General features: G+C 49.9%; 1 protein-coding gene across 3 annotated transcripts in view; it reads left to right on the top strand.

Moving 5' to 3' along the window:
* The window catches only part of DKK3 (dickkopf WNT signaling pathway inhibitor 3), a 45,728-nt gene that overhangs the window by 545 nt on the left and 31,429 nt on the right, over nucleotides 1-13,754 (top strand). For 2 of the 3 annotated variants that reach the window (XM_082683117.1, XM_082683118.1), the window contains exons 2-4: nucleotides 266-507; nucleotides 7,961-8,095; nucleotides 11,170-11,253. In XM_082683117.1, the coding sequence (XP_082539243.1) occupies nucleotides 266-507; nucleotides 7,961-8,095; nucleotides 11,170-11,253 (461 nt within the window). Of the gene's footprint in view, nucleotides 1-71; nucleotides 144-265; nucleotides 508-7,960; nucleotides 8,096-11,169; nucleotides 11,254-13,754 lie in introns of those variants that run through there. The other variant, XM_082683119.1, reaches the window with a different exon arrangement.

The following is a 13,754-nucleotide window of genomic DNA, read 5'->3' as shown; positions in this document are numbered from 1 at the left end:
GTTCTGTTGCTGCTCCGGGGAGGAGGCTATCCCTGGGGATGGGGGCAGAGCTCAGCCCCGGCCCGAGGAGAGAGTGGGGGTGCGGAGGTGAGGGGGCGCGGGGCTGGAGCAGAGCCTGGGGGCCGCGTCCGGAGGGCCCTCGGGTTTGTCTTCTCCGGGGTGGGTGCAGGGAAGAGGGGCGCCAGGGGCGGGCCGGGGCGCGGGGCGGGGCTGCGGGGCTGCGAGGGGGTAGTCGGCGCGCCTCTGATCAGGTTCCGGGACGCAGGCGGCGGCGGCGGCAGGAGCAGAGCGGAGATGCGGCGGCTTGTAGGCACCCTGCTGTGCCTGCTGCTGGCGGCGGCGGTCCCCACGGCCCCCGCGCCGGCTCCCACAGCGACCGCGGCGCCCGTTGAGCCCGCCCCGGCTCTCAGCTACCCGCAGGAGGAGGCCACCCTCAACGAGATGTTCCGCGAGGTTGAGGAGCTGATGGAGGACACGCAGCACAAACTGCGCAGCGCGGTGGAGGAGGTGGGTGCGTCTGGCGGGCTGGGGTTCGGGGGAGCGCCTGGAGGGGGCGGCGGGGGGCCTGGGGAAAGCCGCGCTTAGAGCGCTGGCCGGGGTACTCCGTTCTGCGAAGGGGCCGGGAGCAGCCGGCTGCAGATTCGGAGTGATCGACTGGTCGCGCAGGGTGAGCTCAGCTCCCACCTCATTCTGACTTCCTGCCAGAAAGATCTGGATCTGAGCCTGTTCACCAGAGTCTCCGGCTGGGCTCACTCAGGGGCAGCCAGGGTCACCACCTGTTTACACGCTGCTGGCCGCTACCCCGCAATTGTCTTCTTCAAGCGTGCATTTACGCACCCCCCGCCCCCTCTGTAAGCGGATGCTTGCTGGCCCCTGATACTCGGGCTCTGTGGTTTTGCAGAGAGGCCAACGATCTCAAGTTCTAGCTTGTACGTTGGGCTTTGAGTTTGTGCCATCTTCCCAAGACATAGTTAGGATGCCGTGCGGGGACAAAAAGCCCAGACAGCTTTGCTGCTGGTCTGTCTGGGCTTCCCCCAATGCCATGTGAGGCAGAGAAGGAAAGTCAGAATCCTAAATCCCAGCAGTGTGAATTTTCAGATGGGGGGGGGGGTGGTGAGTGGGCAGTATGAATGGCCACCCAACTCCACCCCAGCAGTGCTTTGGAGTCAGTCCTAGGCTCGGGGTCCTCTTCTGCCACTCACTAGCTGGGCAACATTGGGCAAGTCCCTTAACATCCTCTTCTGTTTCCTGTTAGAATTAAATGCCATGGTCTGTGTGGGCACCTGTTGTAGAATAGGTGGGCAATATACAGTAGCTCTTACCATCAGATACCAGATACCTTAGCAAAACTTGGGCTGGCTTCTTTATTCTGTCGCCTCCTAGGACCAGAGGCTATGGATAGCATCCTCTAGGCTGATCACCTAGGTGTTGGCAGGGCTGCCCCGGCAGGTGAGGTGGCTGCCTCAGCTCACCTCAGCAGGTGTCCAGAGCTGTCCCTGGTGCCTGGGGTTGGGGCGCCTGGTCACTATTGTGCCTGGCTTTGGCTGCAGCCTGTCTTTGGAGAGAAGCTAGCCATCCCAGTGAAGGAGTCAGCAAGAGACCAGATATCCAGGCTCGTGGCTGAGGTGTCTTCCCACCCCTGCTTCTCCACATTCCACTGGGACAGAGACTCAAATTCTAGCTCTGGTCTACAGGGAGACGTTGCTGCCTCCCAGAGCAGGCAGACTGATAGAGTATGCAGTGGGGGACACTGGATTGGGAGGCAGTTGTGTGGGAAGCTGTCGTGAACATCCACTGGACAGGCCAGATTCCAAAACCCATGGACAGACATTGTTTCCTGTGAAAGCAAAAGAATCATGACATGACATGAAATAATTAAAGGGAAAGGGGAGTCAGATGGGCCCCCATAGCTCTTAACTCTGCCCCTTCCTATTAACTGGAGCTCGTGATCCTTCTGGTGATCCTTCTGGTGCCGAGGCGGGGCGGGTCATTTGGTTTCCTTATCTGGGTTCCAGGATTTTCTTGCCTGCTCATGGATTCCCAGTGAGACTGATGAGGCCAACTCCCAAGTTTCTGTTCTCTGTGATCTTGTTTGCGCCACACAGTCTTCTGTTTGTAGCTCTCGCTGAGGGAGAGGAAGGAGGCATGGGGGCCTCTCTGGTCTCTTCATTGATTAGAGCAGTTTGGGATCAGCAGGACATGAGTGGCACATCTCCTCCATGGAAATCCTCCCCATTGGCTCAGCCATTGCCCCAGCTTCCTCCTTCCAGATTCCATTCTGCTTGGATTATGAAGATGGGCTGGTTGAAGTTTGCCACCAGGAAAAGTTCCTGGCTGTCACTTCTGTCCCCCTCAGTGGTCCAGCCCCAGAGAGCATCCTCGATGGCCGTGGATGTGAGTTGAGAGAGGCTGGACCCCTGCGTGGCAGAACAGGCTGTGGGGATCAACCTTCCTTCAGCGGATCCTAGCTCTGCCATTCCTGGTGGGGTCCAGGAAATGTCTCCCTCCCCCCAACTCCGTTTAGGATAAGGAGGGATTTAAATGAGGATGCAAGTAAAGCAAGTCACCTGACCATCTAAAATTGGGTTAAGTGAGATTGTGTAATATAAGTCACCCCCTGGGACTGTTGTCAGGGTTACAAGAGGTTCTTGCCGTCTGGATAAAGAAAGGCTGCCATTATCACCCTCTAAATAGTACCAGCGTGGAGACAACCAAGAAACACCACAGAGTCTCAAGAGATTGTGGCGATTAGTATTAACTTTTTAAAAAGAGACTTCCAGAAAGTCCCTTCCATCTCATAAACACAGGACAGTTGCTATTTACTTGTTGTCTGGGGAAAGGACCAGGCCAGATGCATTGGTTGTTTACATGGTTGTGCCATGAATCTGCTTTCAAGTAACTGCCTGACATTTTAAATACTCCAGCTGACTCAAGCTGCTGATTGCTCTTTAGGGAAAGATCCTTTGCTTGTAGGATCATTATTTGGGGAAGCCAGTGTTCAAATGGTTCAATCTGAGCTGTTCCTCCTTTCCGGTCTTAATATTCTGTATGTTACCGGTAAATGTGTTCTGAGGATAAAAGCAGTTTCTTCTCCTCCCTTCCCCCTGCTCATGGTGATATCCATAACTGACATATTCTGGAATATTCTTAATCACCTTACCCAGCCCTAGGAAGAACCCCAATACCAAGCCTCAATTTATCTCTCCAATTTTTCCTACTATACCCCTTTAACAAACACACAGAGTGAACCAACCATAAATGCCATATTTTATAACATGCACATTCCTCCTTTATGAAACAACTCCTCTTGCTTTGGGCTTAAGTTTCTCTTGCTAGTGGCCGTAATAGTTGTGGTTGAAATTTCCATTGTAAACTGTACTTTGAGTTCGTGGTGCCGTTAGAGAACTATTAGCTCATTCTATTGAAATAACCATTGGTTGAAAAGGAGGAGGTTTTATAAGAAGTCTCTGCTCAGCCCAAAGCAGACTCCAGATTTGGTAACTTGTCAGTTATTTGAAAGCCAAACTGGAGGATTCAGATTCCAATGGGAATTTTTAAAAGCATGAAAAATTCCCTTCTGCTTCTGGATATGGCCTCTGTAGTATCTTAGTCTCTTACCCTTTTCCAGCTGTATCTTTTCTATCACAAAATGTGCCAATATCTCTTACTTAAAAAAATTTTTTTAATCCTTCTCATGCTCATTCTGTCTCCTGCCTTAGCTCCGTTCCACTTCTTCTCTATTCTTTTAGCAAATTCTTCAAACATGTGGTATCTACTGTCTCTTTTTTCTCCTTCAACCCGCACATGCCCTAGCAAACAAGCTTCTTCTAAAACTGCTTTCTTCCAGGATAGCATTAGGAGAGTAGCTACTCTGTAGGTACCAGCACGTAGCTGGTACTGTGCTGGGTACCAGGTGCTGAGGCAGGCACTTGGATTTCGTGGTCCTTAATTCTTGCATCCGCTCAGCAGAGTAGGACCTTCTCCACTACACAAATGAGAAAGCTGGGGTTGAGAGATGCTTGGTGTCTTGCCCAGGGTCACAGCTGCTGGGACTTGGCCCCACCTTCCCTAACTCCAGAGCCCTGGCACTTGCTTCCGACGTGCTGTGGGCAACTTTTTGCCTGACCTTGTGGCTAGCTCTCAGGGGCTTGGCCCACCTGGAAGTATTTGTAATCTCTGCTACCTAGCAGTTCCTCACTTCCCCCAGGTATGACTTCCGACTCCCACACCTCATTCTGGCGAGTTCCCTCACTCCCCTCTCTATCTTCTCCAGGCTCTTTATTATTTACCAACTAGTCTTTAGGACTTGTTATAACTTCGCTTGGTTTGGAGCAAAGGTTTTCCCTGTGGACAAGTGCAGGGGAGGGAATATCTCAGAATCATTTGAGAAGCTCTTTAATACCTTGGATTGCACCCGCAGAAGTTCTTTTTTTAAGATTTTTTTTTTTTTTTTTTTTTTTGACAGAGAGAGAGATCACAAGTAGGCAGAGAGGCAGGCGGGGGCGGGGCAGGGGGAAACAGGCTCCCCGCTGAGCAGAAAGCCAGATGCGGGCTTCTATCCCAGGACTCTGAGATATGACCTGAGCTGAAGGCAGAGGCTTTAACCCACTGAGCCACCCACGTGTCCCTGCACCTGCAGAAGTTCTGACTTAGCAGGTTTGGGAAGGGATCTGGTGTGTGGTAATGTATAGGCATAGCTCTCTTGGTTATGTATCTGTGATAGACACTGTTTCATAGTTTCAGGTATGACCCTGATGCACTCTCCTGGTTGAGAACAAGGCCAACACCCTCTGCTTTAGAACTGCCTGTCAATCTCTCTCTCCTTCATCATCTGCCATTTTATCCTGTGCCCAGCACGGACCCTGTGCCCCAGCCCACAACACACACCGTTCTTGTCCACGTGGCCACAGCTTTGCCTCCTCTGGGCTCCTTTCTGTTCAAATCCTACCTGTCCTTGGAGACCAGTTCAATCATGCCTCCTCCTCCCGGAGGCCTTTCTTTTCTATTTTTTGAACCCCTGGCTTGCTTCTAGAAGCCATCATAATCATCCTCAAACAGGTTTAGTAGTGGGGCTCTGCTCTCTCCACAGTAAATGAATAAGCTTCTCAGGCAGAGCAGAAGCACATACTGGACAAGGGCCCAAATCTGGAGTCAGACTAACCTGAGTTCTGTCTGAGCTTCGCCTCCTACTAACGATGTTGTGACCATAGGCAGGTCCCTTCACTCCTCTTCACCTCATTCTCTTCATCTGCAGAGTAAGGGCAACAACACCTTCCTCGTGGGGGTGCTGTGAATCGCCAAGGAGCCATGGAAGTTATGGTGCAGTGGCTCAGGCAGAGATGATGCCCAAACATGGAGGCTGTCACTGTGGTGATAATGATGGTGATGATGGTAATGATGGTGGTGATGGTGGTGATGGTGTTGGTGATGATGATGATGGTGACGATGATGATGGTGGTGATGGTAAAGATGGTGGTGATGGTGGTGATGTTGATGGTGATGATGTTGATGGTGATGATGATGATGATGATGGTGATGATGATGGCGATGATGTTGATGGTAATGATGATGATGATGATGGTGATGATGATGGCGATGGTGGTGATGGTGATGATGATGGTGGTGATGGTGGTGATGGTGGTGATGACGATGAAGCCAGTGATCGAGTTTCAGACATCTTGCAGTCCTCTCTGGGTCAAACACAGCAGTTACTGACCAAATCCTTGTTTGATCATTTGAGCTTCTGTGTCTTCCAGACTCCCCACTTCTATTCAGTGTTTTTGTGCTGCATGGAAACATGGAAATTCCTTCCCCATAGCCACCCCAGCTCAGCAAATCCAGTTGGGAGAGACAGGAAAAGAGGTGCCTCATTTAGTACATGAGGGAATAGAAGATGGTGATTTTTGTAAAAAAATAGAATCTTTTTGAAGATTAGTTTTATGAAGTAAAAATAGCCCAGAGTCAAAGATAGTATTGGAAAACTGCCAGCCATGAACTAGAACTTCTCTTTGTGTCTCTTGTTTTAAATTCCTAGACAGAGTGTCTCACTGGCGCAACTAGTCCGTGATGTGGCCTCTTTCTGAGTCCACCCAGCTGTGAACTGGTCCTTTTGTCCACTGCCCACTCAGGGTGGGGCGTAGCAGTAAATCCACAAGGGGAAATTGGGTACAGTTTCAGGTTGACGGATATATCTGGTGTAGGTGTCGTGGGGGCTCATGAGCCCGGGGGATCTGAGAGCAGCAGCCTCAGAAACCTGACACCAGAGGGGAACACATGTGGAAGAAGAGGCAGGAGGAGGGTGAGCCCTGGGAACTAGTCAGCCAGCCCTCTACCAGGGTCTCTCTTGTACCCAAGCGACGGGGTGGGAAGGAGACATAGCTGTGGCCCTACCTGTATCAGGGAAAGGGCCATCCTGGGGGCTGTTGGAGTCTGCCTACCACCACCAGGCCCTGCAGCAAAGGCTTGGGAGCAAATAATGTGTTTGGGAAGTGATCCCAGAAACACCAGGAGGAAATGGGAAAGTAAGATGGAAGAGAAGAGAGGGAGTAAAGGCTGTGCTACTGAGCAGGTCACTGCTAGGCTCTGCTGGGGGTCCTGAGAGAGAGACTGCCCCTTTGAGTGCGGAGGGAGCTGGGGTGTTTACCCTCACAGCCTAACCCTCACTGATTGAGGATGGTTCTTGGGGTGTTAACTCCCTAGCATCGGTGCATAGTGAGCAGCCAGAGAGGGCTCTCAGAGAGAGACCAGACTGGTTCTTGGCATGAAAGGCAGCTGAATGCAGGTGACCTCCGGGTTAGGTTGCTGGGGGAGGGACCGGGCCCCAGCAGCCCTGTCAGGGGCCAAGACTGTTCAGCAGAAGCATGCTCAGATCCCAGCTCTGCTCTTCCCTGACAGTCCTTTTTTTTTTCTTTTTAATGTGTCTTCTGGATAGACTACAGTGGACTTTTAAAAATTGTAATTCCAATAAATGGTGTTTAATAAATAGTGCTCATCACAATATGCGTCCTCTTAATCCCCTTCACCTGTTTCACCCCCTCCCCTCTGGTGACCATCTGTTCGTTTTCTATAGTTAAGAGTCTATTCTCTTATCTCTTTTTTTCTTTATTCATCTGTTTTGTTTCTTGGATTCTACATATGAGTGATCTCCTCCGGTATTTGTCTTTCTCTGACTGACTTATTTCCCTTAGCATTATACCCTCTGGAGCCACCCATGGTTTTGTAAATGGCAAGATTTCATTCCTTTTCTGGCAGAGCAATACTCCATGTTACATGTACGTGCATATCTATATACCACATGCTCTCTGCACATTCATCTGCTGAAGGACACATGGGCTGCTTGCTTCCATAGTTGGGCTGTTGTAAATAATCCAGTAAACATAGCAGTGCAGATGTCTTCACCTAAGTGTTCTTGTATTCTTTGGGTAAATACCCAGTAGTGGAATTACTAGATTATATCGTAATTCTATTTTTAATTTTTTGAGGATCCTCCATTCTGGTTTCCCACAGTGGCTGCAGAAGTTTGCATTCAATCAGCACTGCACTGGGGTTCCCTTTTCTCCACATCCTCGCCAAAGCTCGTTGTTTCTTGTGTGTTTGATCTTAGTCATTCTGACAGCTGTGTGGTGACACCTGATTGTGGTTTTGATGTGCATTGCCCTGATGATGAGCGATGTCCTTCACGGATAATCTCTGGAAGTTATCCAGTCTTCTTGAGCCTTACTCTCTGCAACTGTAAAATGGGTATATTCACACCTACCTTCGAGGGAGGCTGTGAGATCTAAGGCTATGAGAGTTGTAAAACTTTTAGCGCAGTGTCTTATCCTGGTGGGCAATTAACAGGAACTATTACTACTTCTATTATTTATAATTGCAGAAAAGGAAGAGGGTGGTTCTGTTTTTCTAATGGACTGATTTGTATCAAGAGAAAACAATTTGCTCATTAAGTTCATTGATTTAATAGATGGAAGCAGAAGAAGCTGCAGCTAAAACATCTGAAGTGAATGTGGCAAGCTTGCCTTCCAGCTATCACAATGAGACCAACACGGAAACCAAGGTGGGAAATAATACCATCCACGTGCACCGAGAAATTCACAAGGTAAGTGTGGCCACGGCCAGCACCTCCCCTTTTCCGTAGCTTCCTGTCCTATCAGAGAACTAAGGTCTTCTTTACAAATTGGATCCTCAAGCCAAAAATGCAAATGAGGCTGGTAAAACACAGATTAAAAACCAGAGGGAGTGAGGGAGCTATTTAAGAGGGAAAGCTGCATATCAGAAACCTAAATTGCTTTTGCATTTAAGCAGTAAATTTAACTCTAGGCTGCCTGCCAATCTGATTGCAAAGGAATGGTCGGGGGTTTTTATCATTTGATAAAAGAGTGCAAACAAGTGTCTAGAGAGAGACTTCTCTAGTATTGAATTTGAGGAATTTATCTCATAGGTTTTAATGGGTGTTTTAGCAGGGAGTTGGAATAGAGTCCATGTTTGCTGAATAGATCCTCACTGTTTCCTCAGGAGGAGCTCAAATGGGTTATACTCCATCTTTGGGAGGGAAAGCCTCCTTTGCCATTAAGACTGAACATTTGTTTGCTGGCTATCCACTCAGATTTCTATAGCAGAGTTTGTTCTAGCCTGCCCCATGTCTCAGTGTCTCCTGGTTTGATATCTAACATGAGGAGCAAGCAGGCTCATTCCTCCCCCCGATTTGAAGAAGAAAACGTTGCAAATCCAGAGGCACGTAGCCTGAACCCGCCGTGGCACGAGATGTGGCTGGCATGACATAGGCAGGACGAGGAGGGCAAAGCCCGTGAACCCGGTTTCTCTCGAAGAGTCTGACGTGCCGATATTCAGGGTCACAGGTAGAGGCTATCAAGTTGATGTTCTGCTGTGAGCATCAAGGAGCTTGACCTCAAACCTCGTCTCAGCCCATATGTGCAAGGACCAGTGGCTCCAACGAGAGGGTCTCACTTTTGTTCAAGGGCCCAGGTCATGACTTGGTTGAAACAATAGTATATCTGTGTCATGGAGCATAAGGGGGTCGATTTTTATGGGCCGTTGCCTTGATTGTAAAGTAGCCTTTGTGTGGCACTTTTCCCGCGGTCCCCAGCATTAGCTGGGTGTACCCTCCACCTTGCCCCCAGATAAATGAACAAGTCACCTGCTGACCAGTCCTTTAGCATTGCTCATCAGAGGTCTGAAGAATGTTTCCAAAACTCTTTGCTTTACTTTTGCCAAAACCAATATTAAGTCCTTCTCTTTGACGATAATTAGCTAACAGGTTTGCCTCTGCTTAAGGTTGCTTCTTGTACATGTTGGGAAACCCAGGGGTGAGTCCTGCCGGTAACTAGTGTGATTTTGAAAAACCATTTAAATTTTATGTCCCTCACTAACTGCATTTAGGAAATAGGGAAGTCAGTACATATGTGACAGTAGCATAGGGGTCAGATGACTTACGGTACCTGAGAGCTCACGGTAAACGACAAAAGTGCTTGCAACAGCCGGTGGTTCTATTCCTGTTTCTTCTGGTAAAGTTATGTCATGAGCACCACATAGCAGCTCCCCCGTGGGTTCTACGGACCGTCTGTTTGGTGCTTCACGAGGGGCTGGGTGGTGGTGAAACATGTTCGGGAAACATCTTAATTATTTCTCCTAGAGATAGTAAAATGCCCATTAGTATAATAAATAAATATAATAAAGGCTCTTAGAAGTCCTGCAACCTGTACCTGCAGTATAGGACCGTAGAATTTTTAAAAAATATCCCATCAGTTAATTCGGCAAAAATCTGGCAGAGAGGAAAAGGATGCTGCCTCTTTGTTGGGGAGAGGATTTATTTGCCTCAAAGTATTGAAACATGTTGGTGAAGACATGATCCTTATCTCCCGAGAACTGGAGTTTGGTCCACTGTGACAAAGTAGGCTGTGTTTCTGCTCTGTTTTGGACAGTTTCCTTGTGTTATTAGAGCTGGCAGGAACTTTGTAGATGACCTAGAAATGAGGACGGGATGAATCAGAGAAGTGACTTACTCCTGGTGACACATTAGGTGGTTGGTGGTAGCTGAGCCAAGGCTCAAAGAACCCAGATCCCCTACCTCCTGGGCAGATGTCCCTTCTGATCTTCATTACTGGCACTAGCGTTCCGCAGACAGGACCTCGGATGGGGCAGGAGTGGCGCGGGGTGCGAGTGGGGTGTGGGGCTCAGCCCAGAGGCGTTTGCTGCCGGTAAACACCATCAGATCAGACAGCAGGTGGAGGGGTGCCTCCCTTTGCAGTAAAGCACTTCCTAGATGAACTGTGTCACCAGAATAAGGACGGGGGCAGCTCTAGCTAAAACCTTCTTGCTTCTCATGAAAGACGTTTGATGAGATGCCCAGATGGGTTGTTGTTGAAAAGGCTGTTGCCACTGAGTTCTGAGTGATAAGCCTGAGAACAGTAGAAACAGCTACTGCTGAGTGTTTGCTGCATGCCAGGCTCTGTGCAGAGCCTCCGCTGTCCGTCCACCGAGCAGCCCTGTGAGGGAGACTCTGCTGTGTTTCTTTTTTTTTTTTTTAAGATTTTATTTATTTATTTGACAGACAGAGATCACAAGTAGGCAGAGACACAGGCAGAGAGGAGGCAGAGAGGAGGAAGCAGGCCCCCTGCTGAGCAGAGAGCCCGATGTGGGGCTCCATGTGGAGCCTGATCACAGGACCCTGAGATCTTGACCTGAGCCGAAGGCTGAGGATTAACCCACTGAGCCACCCAGGCGCCCCTCTGCTGTTTTTTTCTGATGGCTGTACTGAGAGGGGGGCCATCCGCCTGGAGGCCGCAGCTAAAATCAAAATAAAACGGGGAGCAGGCATTCTGTTGATTTGGGCAGTTATTGTGGCTTCAGGAAGCCGGAAAAATTGGCGCCCGGGTGGCTCAGTCGTTAAGCAACCGCCTTTCGCTCAGGTCATGATCCCAGGGTCCTGGGATTGAGGCCCACATTGGGCTCCCTGCTGGGCAGGAAGCCTACTTCTCCCTCTCCCACTCCCCCAGCTGTGTTCCCTCTCTGCTGTGTCTCTCTCTCTGTCAAATAAATACAATCTTAAAAAAAAAAAGAAGAAGAAGAAGAAAGGAAGAAAAAAGAAACCAGCTTGTGGGATTTGCCCAGAATTCCTTCTGTTTCACATTCACTGTACTTGCTCTGCCGTAGGTAACCAACAACCAGACTGGACAAACGGTCTTCTCGGAGACAGTCATCACGTCTGTGGGAGATGAAGAAAGCAAAAGGAGCCACGTGAGTTGTCATGCCTCCTGGGCTCAGCCCCTTCACTTGCAAAGGGTGACCCAAACTTCAGGCCATGGGCAGAAGGGAGCGGACTCTCATTCACCTCTCCCGTCTCCTTTCTACCAAGATTCCCCAATTCCTGCATTTCTGACCAGAGCGATGTGTTCGGGCAACAGGCTCTAGCACAGTGCTCTTTGCATCAGAAACAACAGAGAAATGAAATTCAGTTGGCATTTGCCTGACTCCCTCTCAGCCCTGAAAGGGAATAAGGAAGTACCAGGTACTCTGACTGGGGGCCTTGGCACTAAGACCTGGCCTGTCCAGCCTGGAGTCCCCAAAGCCCCTGGCGTGGCCAGGCCCTTTTGTAATCCCAGCCCTGGTCAGGCAGGTTGAGAGCGACATCACCTTAATTAGTGGAATCCCGTGGACTAAGGGAAACGGAGTGTTGTCCCACTCCAGGCTTCATGCTCTAACCCTTTTGTGATGGGTCCACCTACACAGTGGCGTGTTGCTTTGTCCAGTGGCGGGATGGTTCTTATAAAATGACAGAGTCCTACTGGTAGAAGGGGCAGCATTTCACAGAAGGAAAGCCTCGGCACAGGTCAGGAGGTGGCCCCATGGGAGTCACCGGTCTCCAGACTCCCAGGTCTCAGGGGACTCGACTGCTCTTCACCTTCTCACAGAGGTGGCTGGCTTCAGAAGCAGGTAGCTGGTGAGGAGTGGACAGGGTAACCGCCATGTGACGTGGCCAGCCATAAAAATGTGCATTCTCTATGGGGACCCCAAGAACTAGTCCTTCTATGCCTAGGTGCCCGAGACAAACTCCATCTACAAGCTCTTACCCTCCAAGGTGCAGAGCATTTCCTTGACCTTCAGAAGGGGTCAAGGATTTTTCCTCGCCTCTTTCAGTATCATCATAGGAAGAGAAACAGTGTACCCATCGAGCTAGGGAGGTGGTGTTGATGTGGTTGGTAGTTGCTGGGTTCTTTTTTGCTTGTTTCTGACACAGAGCTCAGACATTGATTTCAGGATGGGAGGTTTGGAGGGTTGTGTGTGATGAGGGTGACCCCTCATTCCAGGGACCTGGGGGTAAGATCTGTGCTGAAATGGAAAGAGCTCTAGCAGCTGAGGCTAGAAGCATGAGTTTGCCTCGTATGGGCTGGGTCACCCCAGTCACAAAAACCTTTGAAGTGGGGACAGGATTGATTAAGGTCAGGAGGAAAGAGAAGCTGGCTTTCAAAGGTGGGAAGAGAGAGAGGGGAGGGAAAACAAAGCAGACAAACAGTCATAGTATATGGTCATGGTACCAATAGGGAAAAGCTTAGAGAATTTCTGGTTGGGGCCCTATGATAAAAGGAAAGCCTCAGCCTTAGCCACGAATAGAAGAGGCAGGGAAACAGAACTTTCAGGGCTGTGAATTAGGAAAAAAAAAAAAAAAAAAAAAAAAACAGTCTTTGTTGCCAACTGAAAAAAAAAAAAAAAAGCATCTTACTCCACAATGGTCCATGTTTACTCTGGGGAGCTTCTGAGGGCAGCAGGCCTGACTATGAATAACCTGCACCTGCCCGAGGCCCAGGGGCACAGGTGGCCAGCCATACCCCCACCCCAGGCCTCCTCTGTTGGCCCCCAAGGGAGGGGGGGAATCTAGTCAGGTTTTGAGGCCTGAGGCTCCAAGAGTGGTGGGCGGGGGAGAGGTAAGATCTTGAAGATTCCAAGGACGTGCTCGAGTTGGAGAGCAGCTGCCTCGAGTGCACGCTGCTTCTAGCAGGTCTGCATCCAACTTTTCCAGGTGTGCATGGTCTTGTGTGCCCACGGGCGTCTGTGCTTCAGGCCCAGCTGGGGGGCCCAGAATCTCCACACCTGCACATGCAGTCTCTTGTGTCCACCCTGCAATGGAGGACATGCTGTGCCTTTGTGCAGTGTGCAGTCAGAACTCCCACACATGACGGCCTTGAGAATGCAGGAGGCTGACAGGAAGAGATAGATCCCAGAAACCCAGCTTTTCTTGATTTCTGCTGAGCCCCTTGGGACAGGAACTCATTGAGTTTCTCTGTGGGAATAAATTCCAATTTGCTTAGCTAGAAGGGCGATGGGGGGGCATCTGATGCTTGACTGGCCAGTGTCTGGCAAATCCCATGGGTTTTTGGAGAACAGGCTGGAGACTTTTCAGGCCACCTCTGGAACAGATATCGTGTGGCAGAAATGGTGGCATGGGTCCCCTCCAGAAGAGCCTCTCTCATTGTCAGTGTGGCTTGCCAAGAGTTGGAGTAGAGAGATCTAGTTTCACGTGCCCACAGAAGTCTCCCATTCAATACCTCTTCACTTCGTGGGTCGCCATTGTCCCAGCACAATGGGCTGAGGCATGAGCATCATCTTTACAGAGATTTAGGAAGCCGTAAAGCCTAGATTGCTTTCAAAGGGAGGGCCTTTGTCACCACTCCCTAGTTTTTGTGCCATTTGTCCCATTCCCTAGTTGGCTTGGAAATGCCTGCTTCAGAGAATCGTTCTCT

The sequence above is a fragment of the Mustela nivalis genome (assembly GCF_964662115.1).
Source record: "Mustela nivalis genome assembly, chromosome: 9".
NCBI classification, from domain to species: Eukaryota; Metazoa; Chordata; class Mammalia; order Carnivora; family Mustelidae; genus Mustela; species Mustela nivalis.
Note: the sequence above shows the minus strand (reverse complement) of the source record. Positions and strands in the feature narration are given on the sequence as shown.